The sequence below is a fragment of the Raphanus sativus genome, chromosome 5, assembly GCF_000801105.2.
Source record: "Raphanus sativus cultivar WK10039 chromosome 5, ASM80110v3, whole genome shotgun sequence".
NCBI lineage: Eukaryota > Viridiplantae > Streptophyta > Magnoliopsida > Brassicales > Brassicaceae > Raphanus > Raphanus sativus.
Window position 1 is genome coordinate 26,310,426 of NC_079515.1, and position 22,991 is coordinate 26,333,416.

At 34.4% G+C, this 22,991-nt stretch overlaps 3 protein-coding genes and 1 long non-coding RNA gene across 32 annotated transcripts; 1 reads left to right on the plus strand and 3 right to left on the minus strand.

Annotated features, from left to right (window-relative positions):
• Positions 1-1,923: 1,923 nt before the first annotated feature.
• LOC108805218 (uncharacterized) lies at positions 1,924-6,667 on the minus strand. Of its 4 annotated transcripts, none has more exons than XM_018577202.2 (14): positions 6,523-6,667; positions 5,580-5,976; positions 5,399-5,492; positions 5,124-5,310; positions 4,781-5,036; positions 4,483-4,698; positions 4,298-4,384; positions 4,054-4,188; positions 3,853-3,966; positions 3,529-3,776; positions 3,368-3,448; positions 2,807-3,038; positions 2,625-2,723; positions 1,924-2,537 (listed from the first exon to the last, which is right to left on the minus strand). In XM_018577202.2, exons 2-14 carry the CDS (start codon positions 5,922-5,924, stop codon positions 2,247-2,249), a joined length of 2,385 nt encoding a protein of 794 aa, XP_018432704.1. In that variant the 5' UTR covers positions 5,925-5,976; positions 6,523-6,667; the 3' UTR covers positions 1,924-2,246. The 4 variants fall into 4 exon arrangements, with proteins under 4 accessions (XP_018432704.1, XP_018432703.1, XP_018432702.1 ...); XM_018577201.2 differs by having other exon boundaries at positions 6,350-6,645; XM_018577200.2 differs by having other exon boundaries at positions 6,074-6,645.
• Positions 6,668-7,614: 947 nt separating this feature from the next.
• LOC108857300 (pyridoxine/pyridoxamine 5'-phosphate oxidase 2-like) lies at positions 7,615-10,021 on the minus strand. 22 transcript variants are annotated; one of them, XR_008945992.1, is made up of 8 exons: positions 9,532-10,018; positions 9,199-9,399; positions 9,055-9,107; positions 8,930-8,962; positions 8,766-8,843; positions 8,576-8,672; positions 8,244-8,443; positions 7,615-8,111 (listed from the first exon to the last, which is right to left on the minus strand). XR_008945992.1 is itself a non-coding variant. In XM_057010496.1 (7 exons), the coding sequence occupies exons 2-6, from the start codon at positions 9,361-9,363 to the stop codon at positions 8,358-8,360; spliced, it is 369 nt and encodes a 122-aa protein (XP_056866476.1). In that variant the 5' UTR covers positions 9,364-9,399; positions 9,532-10,021; the 3' UTR covers positions 7,615-8,111; positions 8,244-8,357. The 22 variants fall into 22 exon arrangements, 5 of the variants coding, with proteins under 5 accessions (XP_056866476.1, XP_018486771.1, XP_056866475.1 ...); XR_001950331.2 differs by having other exon boundaries at positions 9,291-9,399; positions 9,532-10,017; XR_008945994.1 differs by having other exon boundaries at positions 8,766-8,861; positions 9,291-9,399; positions 9,532-10,017.
• Positions 10,022-14,162: 4,141 nt separating this feature from the next.
• Positions 14,163-16,173, minus strand: LOC108856389 (uncharacterized). 5 transcript variants are annotated; one of them, XR_008934443.1, is made up of 4 exons: positions 16,024-16,173; positions 15,818-15,929; positions 15,565-15,656; positions 14,163-15,487 (listed from the first exon to the last, which is right to left on the minus strand). It is a non-coding gene; the product is annotated as an uncharacterized LOC108856389 (long non-coding RNA). The 5 variants fall into 5 exon arrangements; XR_008934442.1 differs by having other exon boundaries at positions 14,163-14,663; positions 14,910-15,487; positions 15,818-16,172; XR_001950192.2 differs by having other exon boundaries at positions 14,163-15,128; positions 15,405-15,487; positions 15,818-16,168.
• Positions 16,174-18,764: 2,591 nt separating this feature from the next.
• On the plus strand, positions 18,765-22,151 carry LOC108856286 (1-acyl-sn-glycerol-3-phosphate acyltransferase 2). The gene is made up of 11 exons (XM_018630056.2): positions 18,765-19,098; positions 19,423-19,545; positions 19,762-19,801; positions 19,888-19,961; positions 20,237-20,296; positions 20,479-20,556; positions 20,668-20,826; positions 20,924-21,049; positions 21,307-21,399; positions 21,477-21,563; positions 21,646-22,151. The coding sequence occupies exons 1-11, from the start codon at positions 19,021-19,023 to the stop codon at positions 21,895-21,897; spliced, it is 1,170 nt and encodes a 389-aa protein (XP_018485558.1). The 5' UTR covers positions 18,765-19,020; the 3' UTR covers positions 21,898-22,151.
• The last annotated feature ends 840 nt before the right edge of the window (positions 22,152-22,991 follow it).

A 22,991-nucleotide genomic window follows, 5' to 3' on the forward strand; every position in this document is an offset into this window, starting at 1 on the left:
GATTTTAAAATCTATACTATTAAAGCAGAATCCCTACTAAGATTATGTTCTTATTTTTAGATTTATTTACATTACTACGTCATTTCCTTATTAAGATTTTTCAGAACAATTTTCACCAAATATTATTCAACCAATCAGCTGCTCCCTTTTAAACCATTCAGAAACCCTAACGAAAATTAAGGCACATAAAATTTTTACCGGACCAAATTCAGGACCCATCGAACTAAGTTATACAATTATCATTAATCTTAACTGGACTATTTTTTGGAATATTTTTTACGAGCATAAATTTCAACCCACGGTTTTGTTAGTCGCTAATAAAACGTAACGTCGACCTAGGCCATCTTTTTACCAACATAAATATGAATCTAAAGCCACCACTAAACACATTTTAATCTAATAATTGCGTAGGAAAAAAGAGTAATGCAAAAAATTATTTTGGTAAAAAATATATATATGTGAGTATTTTTTTGTCAAACAATAGATATTTATTTCTTTGTATTCAGAGTGGCCATTGTATTTATATATTTTTCAATTGTATAGATATTGTTTTTTCCAATATATAAATACATATAGTTATATAGTGATTTCATATTTATATTATTTTATAGACAAATTTTGTATTTTATTACATTTTTAATGTGCCTTATTAGTTATTTTCAAAATAGGTTTTATTTCTAAATGATTTTAACAATATATTCTATTCAATTATATAATTATTATTTTGATTAAAAACAGTATGACAATAAAAATAGTTTATTGATATCATTTTTATTACTAAATTAAAAAACTGATAATAATATTTGTAGTTGAACGTATCTATTTTAAATTAAGAAAGTGTTACGCACTCTTAAGTTATTTTCACATTAGTGATAACCTAAAACAAATAAAATTTACTACTACCAATATATACTAAACCCATGGTAATTTTTCATGCAAATGTAAAATAATAAAGATGATTCACAAATAATGACATAATTTATATGTTGTTAAAGTTAAGAAATCACAAAGGAGATAATTCTGCGCTTTCAAAGCGCGGATTAAAATCTAGTTAATATTAAACTAAAATAGTTATAAATTACATTAATTAGCAAAATGACATTTATTAATCATTATGGAATAGAGGAAGTAATTTCTAGTTGGAAACATCAATTGAACCGAAATATGAATTGAATTATGGTTAACCGAGACCGGTATAAGTTATTAAAACATAGAGCAAAAAATTAATGAATGAAACTGAATTAAAATTTACGATGATTTTGATGATACAAAAATAGTATATTTAATTAAACCGATCCATACAAAATTGGTTCCACAACCAACTAAAACAAAACCCAACTGGATAGTTCAAAATTTCTAGTTGGAGTTATCAATTGTACTGACATACATAGTAAATTTCAGTTAATCCAAGACTAAAACTAGTCTAAACTATAAAACACAAAGTAAAGAACCGGAGAACCAAATTGAATTAGATTGACGGTATGATTTTGATGGTAAAAAAATTAGTATATTTTAATTAAACTGATCCATAAAAAATGGTTCCATAACCAATTAAACCCAATTGAATAATTCATAATTTTTAGTTGGAGTTATCAATTGAATCTAAATACATAGTAAATTCCGGTTAACCCAAGACTAAAATTGGTTTAAGCTATAAAACACCGAACAAGAAGCCAAACTGACAAAGAACTAAATTGAATTAAACATATGGTATGATTTTGATTGTATAACAAATATATTTAATCAAATCGATCCATACAAAATTGGTTCAACACCCAACTAAACCAAAACCAAATTGAATAACTCATATTTTTAGTTAGAGTCATCAATTGAACCGAAATATGGAATGAATTTCGGTTAAACCGAAACTAGAACAGTCTAAGGTACAAGCACAAAGCAAGAAGGCGATAAACTAAACTAATCTGAACAAAAACATATGACATAATTTTTGATGGTATAACAAATAGATTTAATCAAACTGATTCATACAAAATTGGTTCCACATCCAACTAAACCGAAACCCAATTGAAAAGTTCATAATTTCTAGTTGGAGTCATCAATTGAACCGAAATACACCGTGAATTTCGGTTAAACTGAGACTAAAACCGGTCTAAGCTATAAAAAACACAAAGCAAGAAGCCAAAGAACTAAACATGATATGATTGATTTTTCCTTTTCTAAAATAATGTGTATATGAATGGATTCACCAGGTATATGTGTATTTACTCCCAAAGTTCGAGCTTTGATCAGCTTGTTTTCTGGAGACATTCTTGAGGCAAACCGTAATCTTTTCTCCGGTTCACAACTTGCTCTCGTCTCCATGGATCATTATGTAGCTTGTAATGTAGAGTTTGTATGAAAGTAGCAAAGACGTCGTCGTGTTTCAGTTTAGTGAACTGAACAGCCCAGTCTTCTTCATGTCCAAAGCTAGCTTTCTGTCTTTCTGCTTCAAGCAAGATGGAGTCTCGGAACAAGAACCTCTGCCAGAGCTTCTTTACATTAGCCAGTCTGAACTGTATCTCTGTCTCATTGAATCCCTGTTGGAGATTTCAAATGAAATTACGTCAAGACTAGGAACAGATTGTTACAAGATTGAGAGAGGGAGAGTGGCAGAAAGTGAGTACTCGGAGAGTGTTTATGAGATTCGGAATGTCATCTTCGCTGACACGAACTGCAAAGCTTTCGTAGTTGAGCATGTTCTCATAAGGTAAGTAGATTCCATCCTAATAAAGATACATCATCATCTTCGGATCAAACGGTAGGAATGTATAGAATGCGGTAAGTTCAAGGTATACATATATATTACCTGAATGATGACCGGGACGCATCCTTGCAAGATACTATCTTCCATGCGACCACTCCAACCATCTCCAGGGAACACACCACAGAAGATTGAAGAAGCTATGTCGTTGTGGTAGTTGTCAGAACGCGATGGAGTGACAATGACATCGTCTGCATGCTGCTTCCCTAGCTTCCCTTCTTTGTTAGGGCTCGAACCAAACTCTTCCGCTAGCTTCTGCCTGATTCCCATGCTATACCTGCATTTAGATGTTACCGAAACCATTAATTATATCCATGCTGTTTGAATCACAGCTCGGTGATGGACTACAAGATCCACTAAAAACTAGGGTTAGGGTTTCTGATTGATTGTGTGACAAGGAAGGTTTCTCCAGGTGCCTTGAGCTCCTTCCATATTTTATTATTTCAGGCCTTTGCGAGGAGAGGTCCCTTGAACCTAATAAATATAGAATGAAACCTTCCTTGTGTCACAATCAACCGAAAACCCTAATTCTAATTTCTGATTGATTGTGTGACAAGGAAGCTTTTTCCGTAATGATTTTACATGATTTTTCAAGCAGATACTTACGAATCTTCTGGCCTTCCCTTGTCATAAGCAGGTCCAAGGTTCCCATTGAAGTAAAACAGTGTTTTCCTCTTTTCCCGTGGCCTAAAACAAGAAGAAGAAAACAGGTTTCAGGGTTTGAGGTTTAATCTTATTGTCCAAGAACCATCAGAGAGAGAATATACCTATCCCAGTAATTAGCACGCATGGAGTGTGGATCAGGAACTTTCCAAGCTGGAACCACAAGATCTTTCCTAGGGTCAAAGCAAGGATGATTCCCTCTCCTCTCTTCAGATATCTCATCCCAGTTATCACCCCAGTAAGCTGTTGTCGAATGGTTATGCTTAGAGTTTGTGTTACCCCAATGAACTAGCATCATGCTGTTCCATATCTCTTTAGGAGCATAGCAAGCACCTTCATCCCATGAGAAAAACTGCCTTTTTTAAGGCGTACTATATTAGCTTTTGAGATAACAATCCTAATTATTATATGTTTTGCATCATCATTACCCAAATATGGTCTCTCCCAGATGAACGGTTCCAGTATGGGTATTTCTCAACGATGTGTTCATAAGCTCTTTTGTAGAACTCTAAGGTAAGTGAGCTTCTTAGCCCAGTGTGATTCTGCAAGTTATAAAAAAAAAACATGTAAGCTCTCTAGAGTTTCTGGAAGCAGAGAATAATAACAAAGGGTGAGTTTCTTGACCCAACCTGCATGCTAAGGTGAGGTGAATCATCAGCACGGTTTATGATGCATGAATCAAGAACAGGAACAAAGAAGAAATCTGCCTCATCTCCATTTAGTGTACGATGAGCTGTTGCCAAAATGCTCTCATAGAATGCCATCTTTGAAAATTACAAGAGACAAAAGTTATCTCTCAATTCAAACTCAGGAGATAAAATGTTGAAACATATGTTGAATTATCTGGTACTTAAGTCAAGTTTAGTAGGAAACCTGGGAACCATATAGATAATCTGTCCAGACTGTTGCATTCCTGTCATCATAGATCCTATTAACACACTCAAGCTTAAAATGTCGACCCTGCAACATCAAATTCCAACCAGATGAGATTAGAAACTTCGTCTTAAAAAGGGTTTAGACCGTTGCTTAGAAGAAGTATACAAAGCTTGGATTGTGACCTCAAGAAGTAAGCTGTTGAAGTCTGGAGGCAGATCATAGATGTATATAAGAGGCCTTTTCTTCTTCACCACAGCACTTAGATTCATGAGATTTCCAGTGACGTTTTTATCACTTGGAACTTCGAGATGTGCTGGTCTAAGCCATTGTGGCCACTCTCCAAACGACGATAGAGTGGATGGAATACTACAATCTGTTCCAAACCACCCTTTATCACACTGAAAGAACACACACAAAGTTAGGAAGATTTATATCTAAGAATATGCAAAGCTTGCGAGAGTGGTTACAGTATATTATTACCTGGCAGAAACCTCCTCTGCATTTGCCATGTCTAGAGCACTGATTAACACAAGTGCATTGTACAGGCGTTTCGCAGAAACGTCCCCAAAGACAATCGTACTTGCAGTCACATTCCTCTTTGATTTTCACCTTCATGGCATACGCATCTTCCGGATCCACATTGCACCATCCTTGTTTGCTACTGTTTGTTGTTAAAATGTCCAAGTCTGGTTTAGACCAATCCGTCATTTTAGGTTCTCCAGGACTCACAGGCGAACTAAAAAACATGTGTGTCAATGTTAGATATAGTCTTCATTCAAGCTTGATGACTCGAAGAAGAAAAGAAGGCAGGTGAGAAACTCACTTGATTTGAAAACCACATGACTCTGGCGCTGGACGATTTGGATATTTGGTGCCTTCTCCACAAAAGCACATGGCTCTTGTGGTATCACAATGTCTAGAACATATGGATACTACCCATCGACCATATGGCATCTCAGGTGTTTTCTCATAGTTGCAATCTAACTGCTGCTTCTGTGAACAATCTTCACCTACACAGAACAGGGTTTTAAAAGTAACTTTCATTTTAAACATCAGTGGCAATGATTATAAAGACTAACAAAGAGATCAAATACTAACCAGTAAATCCATGGAAGCAACGGCAAATTCCAAACTCATGGTTACAAACACCTTGACCACTACACTCATTCAGACACTTCCTCCCACCAATTGGCTGCCAAAAAGAAAGAAAAAAACACAAACTTTTATAACAAAACTGTAAATTTTCAAGTATATGACAAAAACATTAATAAACACTTACTTCAACGATGTCAACTTCTTTGGCAACTGCATCACAGCTAGAAAGCCATTGCCCGATCTCACTTTTCCACGAGGCGTTTCGATAGACAACCGCACCGTGTAAGTCAGCAGGAAACCGACGATCAAAGGCAACAGCAACAACAACCGGTTCGCTTGAGTTTTTAGTCGCTTGAGAGATTGATTCATTAACCGGTCCACAGAGGCTCTGAGCTTGCCTTACACTAACGGGATCAAAAGAAGGAACCACAGGTCCAAGAAAGAGATGAACCAGTGAGACCAGAACGATGACAGAAGCAAGGGTGGCTATCTGAGACCATGTACACTTCCATTTCTGGTTAGAAAACATGATCTGCTTCCAAATAGGAACCCAAAGTTCTGAACTTTTCAAACTTGATCACCTGAAAATCACAAACAATTCATGATTAATTATAACCAATTCCTCAAGAAACAGAAATTCAGGACGATGTATAATTTAAACAAAATGGATATTATTACATAAAACGTCAAAGAGACAGTGCAGAAACAAGGGGAAGGTAGCCCAGAAGGTTAGGCAATCACAATATGATCACAAGTCAGCCTTTATTACGGAACATAATTTAATTTAAAAAAAAAACAGAAAGCTTTGACCGAATAACCATTTCAAACATCGAAATTGCAGAGAAGAATGTAATGTAACGGACAAAACACAAGAGAATCATGTTTCCCAGACATTTTAAAACGGATCCAAAACAAGACAGAACATTGTTGTAAGAAAAAGGAACGAGAGAGAACTCATCAGCTCTGAGGGAAGACGTCATGGGGTTTACAACAGCAATGTGAGGATTTAAATCATAATAATTACAGAGAGGTTTGAATAATAGTCATAATCAACCAACCACTATAATACAAAAAAAAATGATTCCTTTGGAGATTTGTAATAATTAGAGAGAGAGAGAGAGAGAGACGGCGACGGGGGATCTCTTGCTGGCTGGCTGGCCAGAAGCTAAGAAAGAAAACGAAATTTGATTATGGAAGTGGTCGTCGTGTGCGTCATGTTCTTCCCTCTTCTTTTGATTTTCATTAAACTAATAATTTTTTCCCTAATTCACCGTCTTTCCCCGTAATGATTTTCCTTAAACCGATTCGTACCGGTTTTCCTTAAGCCAAAAAGTCAAACAAAATTTGATTATGGAAGTGGTCGTCGTGGTGTGCGTCTTGTTACTCTCTCCAGCTCGCTTTGGTTAAACTAATTACTCTTTTCCTAATTCACCGACTTTTTCGCGTAATGATTTTTCTTTTAAAACCGATTTTGTAAAACTAAACCAAGTCAAGTCAAAACAAATTTAATTATGGAAGTGGTCGTTCCGTCGTGTCGTTGTGAGTAATGTTTCTTCTCGATTTAAGTTAACTACATCTTTTGTCTGCGCTACGTGCGGATTGTCTCTTATAAATTTATTTTTAGTTATAAATTAACTTTTACCAAAAAGTTAATTTTACCAAATAATTTCTAAATTTAATTTTCTGTGATTATAAATTGGTTGAATAAAAAGAACAAAACTGCACTCATCTGTTTTTTTTTTTGAATTTTGTTTTAGAAATGTAACCTATGAAAAAAATTATATTATTATTTATAGGTACTTTGGAAATAGGTAAATTTTGTATACCAAATGTCTAATTAATGTTTTTAAAACTTTTATTTGTTAAACATTTTAATTTAATTATCTAATTTATCATAGTGCATAACATTTTTACATATTTTGACGTGCTTTCAGCGTGAATGTATGGAACAATATCAGAAGGAGAAAAATAAGATATGTTCGTCAATGGTTTTGTCTGGAAATTGGTATATTTAAGATTTTGTTTTGTTCCTTTAGTGGAATTGATGTATATATAGATACTTGTTAGTTGTAATGTAATTACATGTTTCTATGTTCAAGTTGAATCAATCTTTTATTGCAATTCACAGAAAAATTTATCTCCCAAACTAATCATTAAGTCTATAAAAAGCTATGGTATGATACTGCCATGAATTAATAAAAATATTTTTCTTTCCAATATGAAGACAATATGGGCGACATGAACATAGCATCAGTTTAAGTTTCAGAGCCCTGATTCAATCAGGTAGTCACCAAACCTCTTTACAACAATATTGTCACAGAAGATACCAAAGGTTGGGTGGTCTTTTTGATTGTAACACCACCAGATCCCTACAACGTAAAGCAAAAAATAACACTGATTCATTGAAAACAACTGCGTTGGAACAAATAGGCAAAAGTTTTATACCAAAAAAGCAAAAAATTCATCAGAATCAGTCATGTTATCTTCTTCCCTCGAATGACAGCATCTGACTCTCATTGGATTACCATGTACTTTGTGCCACCGATGCATAATTTCGATGGAGAAAACGTATAAGACTGACCTAGAATCCTTCCAATACTGGTGCACAAACACCGAGCGGTTGTAGTATCAAATTATTTTGAAGAAAGCACAAGTATTCTTCTTTGGTGTTAGCTTAACACGGAGGGGGTGTTTAAACTCTGCAACCTGCACATACCTGAAACAAAGAAAAATAGAAGAAAATGGTCAATATTAGAAACAATGAATGATAAGCATTTGTTTCTTTAGAGGAAAAGAAATATGTGCAACTCTTAAGAGATAAGGTGATGGAGGTAAGAAATAAACTGACAGTGGCGTTAGCAAATCAAGTAATGAAACAGATTTGCATCTAGAGTTTGAATACTGTCCACGTTTTTACAAATAGTCCACCAATCAGCCTCCTCTTTGCTTCGTTAGCTTTTAGCTAGAGAGTGTCTGCATGTTCTTGCTCCAGCCTCACAATTCTCTCTTTCTCTGCCTCTCTACTTTCTTCTAGCTTTCTATAGCAAGCTTCAGTGACATGGTAAAGACACCGTTTCGACTAATCAGAATAATATTCATAAATATAAAAAATACAATACACTTACTATTATTAATATTAAGATGTTGATTAAAAGTGGGTACCTTGTGGGTCTAACTTACCTTCTTGATTTGGTTGCTCACTGTTGTAAGGAGTACCAGGCGAAGGACAGATGTACATCAGCCTTGACTTTAGAGAATTAGCAAACAAAGCCTTCTCCTTAGCAACATCAAGAAACCAAAATCAACACAATCAGGAAAAAAAAGTCTTCCTTTCTTCTTGAGTTGTTAAACTAAGTTATTTATCTCCGACCTGAAGCTTGGTCTGGTCAGAATTTGAGGCATCAATGACCTCAACTTTTCCATTGATCCGAACATGCTCCCAGGTATCCTAGAAATACCAACACATCTTTACAAAAATAACCACTGCCGTCAAATAAAAGTTTGATATGTAATGTAATCCAAACCATTGCTCACCTGGGAGAATGGAAACTGCTTAAGCTCTTGAATCTGCAACGAAATGCAGAAAATCACAACACGAAACAGAGCCAAACTCAACTAAAACAAATGCCAACACAATCTAAAGATGTCTAATGCCTTACGACTACAAAGATCGGTGTTGGTTTAAATCATGTCACCCTTCTCTTCAAATCCCCTAAACCAAACAGCACATCACTGACAAAATAATTCACTACACAACCGATCAAAACGTGGAAACAGAGCTGAAACTAACACAATTGTATCACCTGAATACGACGTGCGATTTAAAGGGCGTCTATTAACACCAATCATACAGAGGATAAATTTCATGAAAGAAAAAAGAAGAAGAAGTGGATACCAGTTCTTGCCTTGTAGCTCGACAACTCGAACCCCAAGAGCTTGAAGCCCGAGGGAATAAAATCCAGTAGCATCCAGTAGATATATGAGCTGGTAAGTAAATGATAATCCTGCACAGCGTAGCAAAGATCATCCCAGATAAATTAACTACAAATAGATGTCAATTCTAATTGTTATGATTTCAATTCTGAACTGTAAAATATGTAAAGAAGATGTCAGAAACAGATAGAGAAGAGTCATACAGTTAACCATAAACGAAAAAGACGTCTGACAACATATGTCGTCGTCGAGCAGTTTTCATATCAGCTAGGGAAAGTCGGGACGTCGCCATGACAGCTCCGGAGACACCTTTTTCCCCGCTTTGATTGATTAGTAGAGCAGAGGGTTGGCCGGTACGTTTGATCGACTCGGTGGAAGAGACATTGGTCTTCACGTTTGGTTTCTTCTAGTTGAGATCGCCGGAACCAATCGATTTGCAGTTCGAATTCATCGTCGGACTCAGAGAAGAAGAGAATATCCGAGAAAAAAGAGATTTATAAAGAAATAAAGAGGTTGAAAGTTGAACCGAATCCATTATTGTTTGATTTGGGAGGATTGATTGCAGAGGAAGGGGAGTTGTGTGACGATTCATCATCTCCGCGTTAAAGAAACGGAACCGGCGAAGAGAACAAAGTAACACAATGTCTGAAGTGGTGAAAAGAATCCACCCCATTGGATGATTTAAAATGTTGATGTGGATAGGTTTAATGGAGCTCTTATTCCCCTTTTAATATTGTTTGATTATTTACATTTTCCTTAACCGTGCTTCTCTAATTTTTTTTTCTTGGTGTGCTTCATCAACTTTATTAAACCTAAAAAAATAAAGTCAAATCCTAATCACAAGTAACGGTGATTAATAAAAGATGGACCGAATATTTTTTTTTAAGTAATAGTCTTACGATTCCGTGGAAGGAATAATTCTCCGGGAGTTGGCGGCTGTGGGGGCAAAACTGTAAATATCTCACTCCACTTTTTTAAATGATCGTTTCGTTGTCTGAGAAAGACCGTAGTGGGTGACGCACTCCTTTAACGGACAATTGCGTGATTTACCAATCTAACCTCCTGTAATAGCAAAAAGTTTCTGTTTTGCTTTTTCGAGCATCTTTTCAGTAATAATTGACAACTAAGACTCACGTGAGTTAGCTAACTAATTAACGTATCGCTTTATCATTGGTTATGATCTCAGCGAGGACTCCGCAAAATTAAAAGTCTTTTTTTTTTCCTTTGAATATTATAAATTTTTTGTTATCTTAGTTGAATCTCACATCTTGTTTGACCAAAAAAAAATGCTGGTTTTTGTTGAAATACCAGTACCAATAGGAGAAGGTCATTGTCCATTTGTAGGAGCTGTAATGCAATCAATCTAATCTATTAATTTAGGGATTATCTACTATTTGAAGTTCTCATTTAAATTTTGGACTCTTTCATAATTGTTGCTAGAATATATGATGTCTCCTATACAATGCAACCTACCAACTTAAATTAAACCAAATCTTAACCAACATAGATTAGTTAAACCTAACCAGTAATACTTTTATAATATTTTTGGTTAATCTCTTAATATAATTAGATCTAAGACTGGGCGTTCGGGTAGCCATTCGGGTTTCGGTTTAGTCTATTCAGGTTTCGTGTTTTCGGGGTCAAAGATTTCAGCCCCATTCGGATATTTTTAAATTTTGGTTCGGGTTCGGTTCGGATCTTTACGGGTTCGGTTCGGGTTCGGATAACCCATTTAAAATGTTTTAAAATTTTCAAAATTTATTATATACTTTAAATTTTCAAAATCTATAAGAAAGATAATATATTACATATAAATTTTCATAACATATATGCCAAAATACCTTAATTTAACACATAAATTAGTTTTCTTTGAATATTTGGATAAAGAATCAATAGATTTTTAACTATTTTGGTATTTTCAGTATATTTTAGCTATTTTAAACATTTACTTTTGACTATTTGTATATATTTTCTGAGTATTTTGGAAAATTAAAAGGTATCTTATATATTTTTAATATTTTTAATATACATTATATATAAAAATAATGTATATATTCAAGTATATAAATTTATTTCGGATACATTCGGGTACCCAAAATATTTTGGTTCGGATCGGGTTTGGTTTCGGTTCTTTAAATACCGAAATTTTGAATCCGTTCGGATATTTAATCAATTTTGGTTCGGGTTCGGTGCTACTTTTTTGGATCGGGTTTGGTTCGGTTTTTCGGGTTCGGATTTTTTGCCCAGCCCTAATTAGATCATATAAAACTGAACCACTCTTAAATCAACGAGTTCTATATCATTCCAGACATAAGAGAAAAAATATCCGACTCATTTACAACGTAAGCATACAAAGACCGTGTATGCTTATGCTCATTGATCTTCCAAAAACCAAATAATTATGGCATAGACCAACATAGGCTCATGTTCGTATCACTAACTTTACTTCCATATATTTACTCTTCACCTACATCATATCACAACATACACAGTTATACAAGAACATGATTTTTTTTGTTCAAACAACCAAATAATGGTGGCATATGGTCAGTAGATTTTTTAAATATGTTTTTTTATATATTATATTTTACGAGACTATGTGTATAAGTTTTTTTTTTGAAAAAAAGGCATAACTATATGTATAAGTTAAAAGGTAAAAGGTGTGACAAAGCAAATTATTATACTAAAAATAAAAGAAGATTAAATACAAACTAATAACAAGTACAACACAAATTATAACACTATTAAATTCTATATATATTTAATAAAATATTATATATATATATGTCTAATATGTATATATCTATATATATGTTACACAAAATATATATAATATTATATACACATATTATATATACCATATATTATTAATTGAAATTTGACAAATCAATTTCCGCCCTTTAGGGCGGGTCCTAATCTAGTTTCAAATATAAGTGTCGGTTTAGTATCAAGGACGGTCTTCCAAATCTTCTCTTAATTTTTAAAAATTTAATATTTTTATTTTTATTGACATACATATTAAGTTTAGTATTAGGTAATATTTCAAACATGTGCTAACATAAAATATTTTTAAATTAAACTAATAAAATAAAACAGTTTACTTTATTTTAAATAATTTTTATAATAACAATCTAAATGTAACAATTATAGAGTTTGAAATTATTTTTGTCCAAAGTTTCTTAATGATATTAAGTTAGTCCTGACACTGCATACAGTTTACAAGATTTTAGAAAAGTAATAATGACTGCCAAATTTTCATAAGTATTGAAGAAAATTATAATATTCTGTACTTTGTTTTTTTTTAATTATTCATCATTATTTTTTTAAGAATTATTCATCATTATTTCGTTTCTGTAGTAAGTTAGCACATCGTTATCACACAAGTAATATAATATTCTGTACTAGGGTCGGCCCGCCCTACGGGCGGGATGTGTTACATTTATATCTTTTATTACGAATATATGATTGTTAATATGCAAATCCAGTGATAGGGGTTGGTTTGCAACTCTGTTGTTGTTGGTTGTTTGTGTCAAGTTTAAATCGATGGATGGACGATTGAAAATAAAATCATATTCGTTGAATTATTTTTGAGTTATTGTAGTTGGTTTTTATTATTTAATCAAGTGTGATTGTCTGCTGCATATGATAAATAGAGTGCGATTTTGGTTGAGGAGTGTGCATTGAGGGAAATAACATGAGTTCTATTGGTTGGCTATTGGCTATCGCTGTGGACCTCTGATTTATATGATTAAATCTGGTAGTAGTATTTTTTTTTGTGGGGCTAGTGAGATTTATATTGTTCTAGCAAAAATATTAGCTAAGTGGAAGTGGACCGTAAGGTAATAAGTATTTTGAGTTTGGTTTGTATTGGTTAACGCAGTAAACAGTAGTCATGCCAACAATTGCATTTCATGGAGATTTTGTATTGTGTGTACAGTGAGTGTTAGGAGTTTAGTCCTACTTGTGTTTTAGAATTTAGATTGTATTAGATACTAATGACCTGTATTTTATTCACTTTCATAAGAGTTATCTTAAGAACACACAACCAAACTCTTTAGACAAAAGTTAAAAAAAAAAAAAATTGTTGTCTGAATTAGCTCTCTTGCGTTTCTGAATCGGATGTTCACCCTACGAAGACACTAAGCTTTATTCAGACATATCATACTTTCCTAATATTCTAAGAGTAGACACTTCACATTCTCCATATTATGGCTTAGCTCATTCTATGATGTGTTTATCTACTTTAGCACGGTTCGAGTCATAAGCAAGTGGATTCAACAGCTAAGCCAAAAAAAGAAGTCATAAGCAAGTGGATTCAACAGCTTCACGGAATATATTTTACATTTGATCCTTAACAGCTTCATTAATAAGTGTGTATAGTTTACACTTGGAAAAACAAAAAAAGAAATGGCTTTTGGCTACAATGTAAAAACCTTAACAATGTTGTTATTTTATATAATCAAATCACATAGACGTTTAGGCTTAAACTAATGTTTTTAAAATTGAATCATACAACACGAAACGTATCTTTTCTCAGAACAAAAAAAAATCGAAACGTTTGAGTGGTTTTCAACAGTGAAGATATTGTACGTTTCTCGCCTTACAATATGGGGTTGACCTTACGTACGCTGAATTTTTACTGTCTTCGTATTGCACCTTATTTCAAATATTTGAAGTAAGTTTTCATGTGTAAGTTCTCTATAGTTTTCGGTCTTTTCTTCACTACGTAGGGAAAAGTAATTTAAGTTATCTGTTTGTGTTGCTTCATAGAATATCCTTGTATATTTCATTTTTTTTTTCATTATATACTTCAAGATAAATGAACAGAGAGCCATTTAGAATTTAAAACTATAAATTAAAAGTTTTTTTAATGGACCAGAAAGCAATTTGCAATACAGACAAAGTCGTAGTCACCATATCTACCATCAATTTCTCTTTCTGGCCTTTGTCTTGTGTGCGTGGCAGGATCCTCTGGCATCTCATCATACTCTCTGCAATGGGTTTCGGCTATGGATACGGCTCATGATGTTACTCCTACAGTTCTACTTCCACTCATGTAGAAAACATGAGTACTGTAACATTTGTAACCAACACTGATTTGTATTCTAGGCATGTTCCTCTCGAAGGTGCTGGCGAAAAATAGTTGCTATTTTTCTGTCTTGCTCCAAAGATTTTCTAGCATCATAGTAAGCCATCGTGACAGTATCATCGCCGTCGTAGTTGCTTCTGGAGGCTAAACTTCTGCTGAGAACTGTGTCGATTTCGGATGCTCGCCGTTCACATCATCATAACCTAGAGCCAGATCTAATCTTGGTTCCGATTCTAAAATTACCCTCTAGATAGAAAGCATGGAAGTAAATAAAAAGCTGGATTCCAAACGTTCTTTAGCAGAATCCTAATTCAAAATATGTTTCCTACCCCGAGCTACATATTTTCACTCAACGTAGTTAGGCCAAGAACTATAACTGAATATCTAGGAAGATTATATGCAGAGAGATTTGTAGCGGAAAAGAAGATTAAATAAGCCTAAAGTAAGTATAAAAGGACCATCACGAAACAAAAGGAGAAGAAGCAAACTTACGTGAATTCAGAAGCCTTCTTCCACTCCAAGGAAACCAAGCACCACCTTATGGAAAGCTGCTGAATCTTTTAGGAAGGTTTTTTCGAATTGGTACAATAACTTTTTCTGCGTATCCTCCTCCTCCAGAAAGAAGAGCACAATCCGAAGACAGAGAAAGTTCCAGAAGTTGAAGAATTTGATCTAAGCTTAAGTAGAGGCTTTGAAGCAATCAATCACAAACTGGAATAAGATTAATCAACAACTAAACAAATCAAAACGAATTGCAACCAGAAACCTCTCTAACACTAACTCAATTGTTGTATTACCGAATTATAAGTCACTAAGAACATAAATATGAGAACCGAGCAGCATATTCACACCAATCTTATAATCAAGCTCACATATCTCAAGGAAACTTTTAGTTTTTTTTTCAAAAAAAAAAGATCTCAAGGGAACTTAATACAGATGAGTGTCATAATCCCTAACCACAGTGTTGTAAACTCAGTAATACCTAACTGGTTTCCGACTTTCCAGCGAGAGAAGGACTTTCCTTGCCAATGGATTCGATGGTTCCAGAGCAGCTGCGACCAAGGTAAGAGCTAAACCCAGATGGTGGAGAGTAAGAATTAAATCTCTAGAGAGTATCAGCGATTCAGATAAGTGATGTGAGCTTTACCTAATAAGAAACTCATCGTCATAAACTGTTCATCAGAGCAGAACCTCCGGTGTTCCTAGCTTTGAGATCGCGATCGACTTTATTCTTGGTGACTGAAAAACAAACCTAGGGTTGCTTAATAACCTTAGAAAGAAAATTGGATTTCACCATTTTGTTTGCAAACAATCGCTGGGATAATTGATTTCATTGAAATTGATGAAGAGGATTAGCTATAAAATAGTGGGATAAGCCTCGAAAGGAGAAGTAGACATACCTTTTTATAGGTGAAGTTTTCACCGCCTAAGAAGGAGAAGAGAAGTATTGAATGATGAATCGTGGGTGAGGGGGTCCAAGTAGTAAAGAACGATGTTAATGGGCGATGAACACTTAATTACATAACGTAAAGGAGGAGATGAATCAGGAACGAAACGTCATGAAGGAGACCGACACAGGAACAAAACGTCATGATGCAAAACTAACCTCCATTGAAGTTTGATCTAATCTAATCTTCAGTACAAAGAACCCTAAAAGCAAGCCGAGAAGACGATGTTTGAAAACGTCCATAGCTATTAGTTTTGCATCATGAGCCCATATGATTTCTTATAGAGCCCACTTTAAATTGTAGCAAATGTCCGTATGAAATTAGTACACAGTTAAATGAAATGCGGTGTTTTAAGTAGACGGAACACGTGTCACTTCCACAAACTTCGAGTTTATGACGTGGATGCTGATGTGGAGGGCCCTGGAGAGAGGAAACTCTACTTTATATAATAATAGATTCTGTTTACACTTTATACATTGTCATCATCAGACATGTCACAATCTATGCTATTAAAAGTGTTGGATAAGCAAAACATGAATCCAACAATTCAGCTCAAAAACCAATCTAGTTTGGAAAAAAAAATCCACAAAAAAAAAGATAAATTCATAGCTTATCTCCTAAGGCCCTAAACGAAGCTGGGCCTAAAGAAAAATAGTTTGTATCTGAGCCATTTTACAAACACGATGCAATTTCACCGTATAACATTATATTAATTTAAAGGCTCCCTGATTTAAATGAAGAAGAGTTTGACCAAAATAAAGGAAGAAGAGAAACATAAACCATGATAATGGATTTTTGAGAACTTAAACAACGATACCCAGGGCAAGAACTCATCAACTCAGGTGAATGTTGCATCACACCATTTACGTTATAGTTTTTTTCACTTTTTTGCCCCGAACTCAGGCATTATAAATAGTTTTTCTCAGCGCGAATCGAATCAGGTGTCAGAAGATTACAGCCTCAATCTCTTTATCAACTAGAACTGACTCGTTATGGTCATTTACGTTATAGTTTTTTTGTGCCAAAGTACTTTATATGTAATCCCAACGAAAACAGATTACTCGCTTGCTCTTCTAACGTAACAAGCTTCATAACCTAAGAGTGGAATGTCAGTCTGTGAGTAGCTCAATTCATTTATGGGAAACATTCAACCATCAGAATGGTGAGATCGTTGTTGATAATTTGACACATCGTAGCCTGTTAGCGTTCGACCAAAGACTAAAGACTATACAATATTCTATGCTTATATCATATATGACAAATTGTAGAGATTATTATTCGTCAAATAATTTGAAATATCTTTTCGAAAGTCGGATGTATATCACAGAAGTGACAATCTTTCTTGGCGCCTTAACATTTTAGGTTCGACAATATATTCCACATTCGTACATATATATTCCACATCGACAAAAAATTACTCATAGAGAACATGCATGCATGTGACTATACTCATGAATTAAGACAAATGATCTTACATAAGAAAGTTAATGTCACTAAACTCAACAACTCTTCTTGTTCCTTAGTTATATTTTCCCCTTTCTCGTAAAACATACAATATTGGAGAATATTAATAAAGCGGTGAGCAAAATTCATCTAGAAATATATAACATTAATTAATTAAGATCATTTTTTCTTATTCTTAACTTTACTTTGTTTTCATTTTTGATCTGTTTATATAAAAAGAAAATTAGGTTTGATAGATCAACCACCCAACGATATTCTTTTGTACCTTCAAACTCTTTATCATTGAAAATATTTGAACTTTACTTAAAGGAGCTTTCAGTAATATGAAAGCTTATTAAGTCTCATTACACGAAAGATTCTCACACTTTACACCGCACTAAACAATCTGGAACATGTCAATCATGTGAATAGAAACAATCAAATAAATGAAATCCACAAAGAAGTGAACTAGAAAATTGACAAGATCGACACGGAAGAAAGTGGATCGACATACACCTTTAGACTATATTCATGGCAAAACATAAAGAATCATAGTTAGTATGTCTTCTACTTGGTAACAAACCATGGATATCAATCTGGAGTGTTGAGTGTTTTACAAAGATAAACATGTGAATAATATTGTTTGCGGGTTTCATGAGACTTTGTCGTGATAATAAATTAACAAATGTTAGCAAAGTTTGTCTGAAAAGTATAGTATGCTTGGAGAATTGTTGCGAACAAGTATCTTGCTATGGCCGTAACACGTATAGTCTTAATTCGATTGGAATAATATCTTGCTTTTGATACATAAGATTTAAAATATCCGAATGTAATCTTTGCATTAAAAAGCAAAAAAACACACAAACATTTTTTCACACATGCACAAGGAAACTTATGGAAACTAACTCCTTCATATGCAAGCAGATACAAACGGACTGTAAAACTTTTTAAAACCATGGTTAAAAGTTTGAGTAAATCATCTAATGATAATTCAGTGGAGAAGTGATATGAGGATTTAACCAAGTAATGGTAGTACAATGGTAAAAGACATAGGACCTATCTGTATTTGGGTTGATTTCTATTAGGAATAAAATTGTTCTTGACTAGTCTGGATTTGTAGTTCAATCAATACAATTTATATAGTAGTACAATAACAAATGATATGATTACCTCGATACATTGTTCGGAAAATATTTCAAATTTGGATTATGTAGTGTGTATTCAGTCGAATCTGTATCAAATAAATGAATTCTTTCCAAAACCGATCGGATCAGCTGTTTGGGTCAAACTAACATTCATATTTCAAATCTCAAATATAGTTGAAAGGAAGTTAGTTGACCTAATTGATTTATAAGGAAACAAAGGGGAAAAATTAAATAATAAAAAGCAGTTGAGGGGTTAGAATGAAATAAAGAGAGAGAAACGCCCATTCCCTGTCCTCGTGATCATCTAAACACTGATAGAAAAAAATAAAAATAAAAATAAAAATTCAATCACTCCCAAAAAAATTTCTATCTGTATCGGAGGAAAACATTAAAATCGCAAAAAGTTAATATTTTGCGATTTGTTTCTGGTTGGGTAATTTAATTTCCCTCTTTTAAAAAATCTATCTGCAAAAAAAGAAAAAAGCTTGGGTCCTTTGTGAATCTGGAAACTAGAGTTGTGGTGGTGTAATCATATCTCGTATCCTCGCTGTGTTGTTGGATTCCATCATGGCGATGGCAGCAGCTGTGATTGTGCCTCTGGGCATTCTCTTCTTCATATCTGGTCTCGTTGTCAATCTCCTTCAGGTGTGGCTTTCCTCTTAAAGTCGAAACCTTTTTTAAGATTCCTTTGCAGATCTCCTCTTCTCTTTGTACACTTGTTCTCTGTATTGATTCACTGTTGTTAGGGTTCGTGCACTGAAACATAAGAGTATTCATTGTTTAGTTTTGGTGGTTTTTGAAGTGTAATAAAGTTCCTTCTTTTATGTTGATTTTTTCACTTAGACTAAGATAATGTCTGTCCGTCTTCCTCAGCCGTGAGTCTCTAGGTTTTGGGATTGAAGAAGGAATGTTTATGTCTATGTGTGTCGAAGAGTCTTGTCTCTGAAATTCGTTTGATGTTATTTTCAGGCGATTTGCTATGTCCTGATTCGACCTCTGTCTAAGAACACATACAGAAAAATCAACCGTATGGTTGCTGAAACCTTGTGGCTCGAGCTTGTCTGGATCGTTGACTGGTGGGCAGGTGTTAAGGTATCCTCTTTTCCCCTTTTTAGTAAATTGATTACGAAGCACACCTGTCCCCTCTGCATATATTATCAGTATAAAGGTAGCTTATCTAAGTCAAGGAACAGACTGGGACCATCCTTTTTTTTTTTGTTTTACCATTTAGTTAGTGTACACATGACCATATGCAGATTTTTTTGTTATGACTTCTCTCTGAAACTTCCTTTTTTTCTTTTGCACTAGATCCAAGTGTTTGCTGATAAGGAGACCTTCAAGCGAATGGGTAAGTTGCTGCTTATTGATATACAAGTCATATATATAAGAAAGATTCTGTAGCTTGAGTGACTGTTTCTTTTACTTTTCATCCAGGCAAAGAACATGCTCTTGTCGTTTGTAATCACCGAAGTGATATTGATTGGCTTGTGGGATGGATTCTGGCTCAGGTACGTAACTTAATCTCACAGTTTCATGCATCCATTTCCTAAACAATCGGCTTTGCTTTAAATGGGGATAAACATAGACTTCTTGTACTTGTGAAATGGGACCATGTATTGCTATCTTCGTTCTAGTGACTATAGGTAGAAGGTTACAGTCCTGAATTATCCGATCCACCAATGAGACTAGAGAGAATATAGCATCACAAAATCTGCTCTAATAGGCTCAATGTTATGCTGCTTACATCTCAAAGTTTATAGTTTCATATCTTCTTTCTTTGCAGAGATCAGGTTGCTTGGGAAGCGCATTAGCTGTAATGAAGAAGTCTTCCAAATTTCTTCCAGTATGTGAAATGTATTAGTTTACTTATGTTCTTGCTTGATAGATTTTAAAGAAAGTAGGGCAATCTTTAATTTTATTTCTGAATCTCTGCTATAAGTTAGAAACTTGATATATGGATTTTGGTTGAGAAAAAAAGATCATTGCTTTAGGTTCATATACTTCTCCTGTGTCGTCCACAAACAGGTCATAGGCTGGTCAATGTGGTTCTCGGAGTATCTGTTTCTGGAAAGAAATTGGGCAAAGGATGAAAGCACTTTAAAGGTATAGATTTAATATTTTTCTTGTTGCAACTCATTTAGTTTTGCTATGCCTGAAAATGCTGAATCTTCATTTCCATTCCATGAAACTATTTGTGTTTATCTAAATTAACAGTCAGGTCTTCAACGGTTGAACGACTTCCCTAGACCTTTCTGGTTAGCACTTTTTGTGGAGGGAACCAGATTTACAGAGGCTAAACTTAAAGCAGCACAAGAGTACGCTGCCTCCTCTGACCTGCCTGTCCCTCGAAATGTGTTGATTCCTCGCACCAAAGTAAGTTGTTCCTTTTTTCTTTCTTTTATACTTTGCGCTTTCAAGAGTTGAACCTGGTGGTTGGTATTGACCTGGCTTTGTATATATTTAATTCCAGGGTTTTGTGTCAGCTGTTAGTAATATGCGTTCGTTTGTCCCAGCCATTTATGATATGACTGTAGCTATTCCAAAAACTTCTCCACCCCCAACGATGCTAAGACTATTCAAAGGACAACCTTCTGTGGTAAGCAAGTTAAAAAAATATTATGATTAGGTCTTTCGTTAAGCAACATTATAGCAATTGCATTTTGCACTATTCTCACACCGAGTTTCATAGTAATTTCATTGCATTATCCATTTTATTTTTTCACTGCAACCCTATCTTGTGGAATGTTACCTTTGCTCTCCTATAATGTGTTAGAAATCATAGGGCTCACATTGGATTCCAAAGCTTTTTTGTAACTCCCTGACCATTCCCAAAACCATTGCTGCTGGTTTCAGGTGCATGTTCACATCAAGTGTCACTCGATGAAAGACTTGCCTGAATCAGATGACGCAATTGCACAGTGGTGCAGAGATCAGTTTGTGGCTAAGGTAAAGATTTATTTAGAGAGAAGGTTAAGAAAAAAGTTCATTTTGACTTACTCTCTATTTTCGGCTTTGTGATACAGGATGCACTATTAGACAAACACATAGCAGCAGACACTTTCCCTGGTCAGCAAGAACAGAACATTGGCCGTCCCATAAAGTCTCTTGCAGTGAGTCTCTCAAAACATTCTCTTGGACCCTTCCATTCATAACCTCCTAAAACTCACAAATCTCTTCTTTTTTTTTGTCCAGGTGGTTCTATCATGGTCATGCCTACTGATTCTCGGAGCAATGAAGTTCTTACACTGGTCAAACCTCTTCTCTTCATGGAAAGGCATCGCGTTTTCGGCTCTTGGTTTAGGCATCATCACTCTCTGTATGCAGATCCTTATCCGCTCCTCACAGTCAGAGCGCTCTACCCCTGCCAAAGTCGTTCCAGCCAAGCCAAAGGAACATAACGACTCAGGATCATCTTCCCAAACAGAAGCGGAGAAGCAGAAGTAAAAAGAAGGATCTAAAAGATCAAAACACAAACAGGAAAGCTTGTCAGTTTTGTTATAAGAAACAAAGAAAACTCTCCCAAGTGGAAATCTCTTGATTTATCATCAGCTCCGTCTTGTTTATCTACCACTATTAGTACTATTTACTCAGCGTACTTCCTTGTGATTTTTTTTTCTCAAGTTCATAGGCATTGTATAACTTTCTATTATTAGAATTGTAACTTGGCATTGTTCTTAAGACTTTCCTTTTGGATGTTCTTTTTTCTTTCTTAAAATCATGCTCAGTTTATTACTACCTACCACCACTACTACTATTACTCATATGTCTAACTGGTTTTACCGCCGCAAACGTTACATTAATCCATGGTCTTTGGTATTTTACAACAATAACCGTAAACGCTAGTGAACGTCTTACATTGTCCTAATCTATAAAAAAGTTGCATCATGGCCTAGTTGTCAAAATTTAGTTTAAAATCTTCTACATTAGATATAAAATTTGATTTTCAAAAAAATCTTAATTTCTTGCAAATTATATGATAATAAAAACTTGTTTTTTTGCAGATTATATGCTGATGGCCAAGTGGTCAAAGTTTAAAGATTTATACATTAGATATATAATTTGATTTTCAAAAAACCTTAATTTCTTGCAAATTATATGATAATAAAAAAACTTAATTTCTTGCACATTGTATGCTGCAAGTTTTTCGAAAATTCCAATATAATGTATACAAAGCCATTTGTTGTAGTTATATGCTGCGGATGGAATATGTCCATATAAAATATACGGAACCGTTTGTATATCTAAATGCTATGAAAAGAGCTACATCGTGGAATCGTTGTTCGTGAACGGTTCAAGTGATGATGTAACAAGTGTTAAAAAGGTTATTCAGTTATCACAAGAAAAGATTCATGGACAAGATGTAACAAATGTTAGAAGAAAAAGTTAACTAAGAGGCATATACAAATGTAATCAACTCATTAGCTGAAGTTAATTATATGATTAAGACAAAGTTAACTAGTGGGCCTTTTCTTTTTGTCGGCAACAAGATTTCTATTAGAAATTTGGGCCGGAGACACACGCAGACAAAAATAAATAAA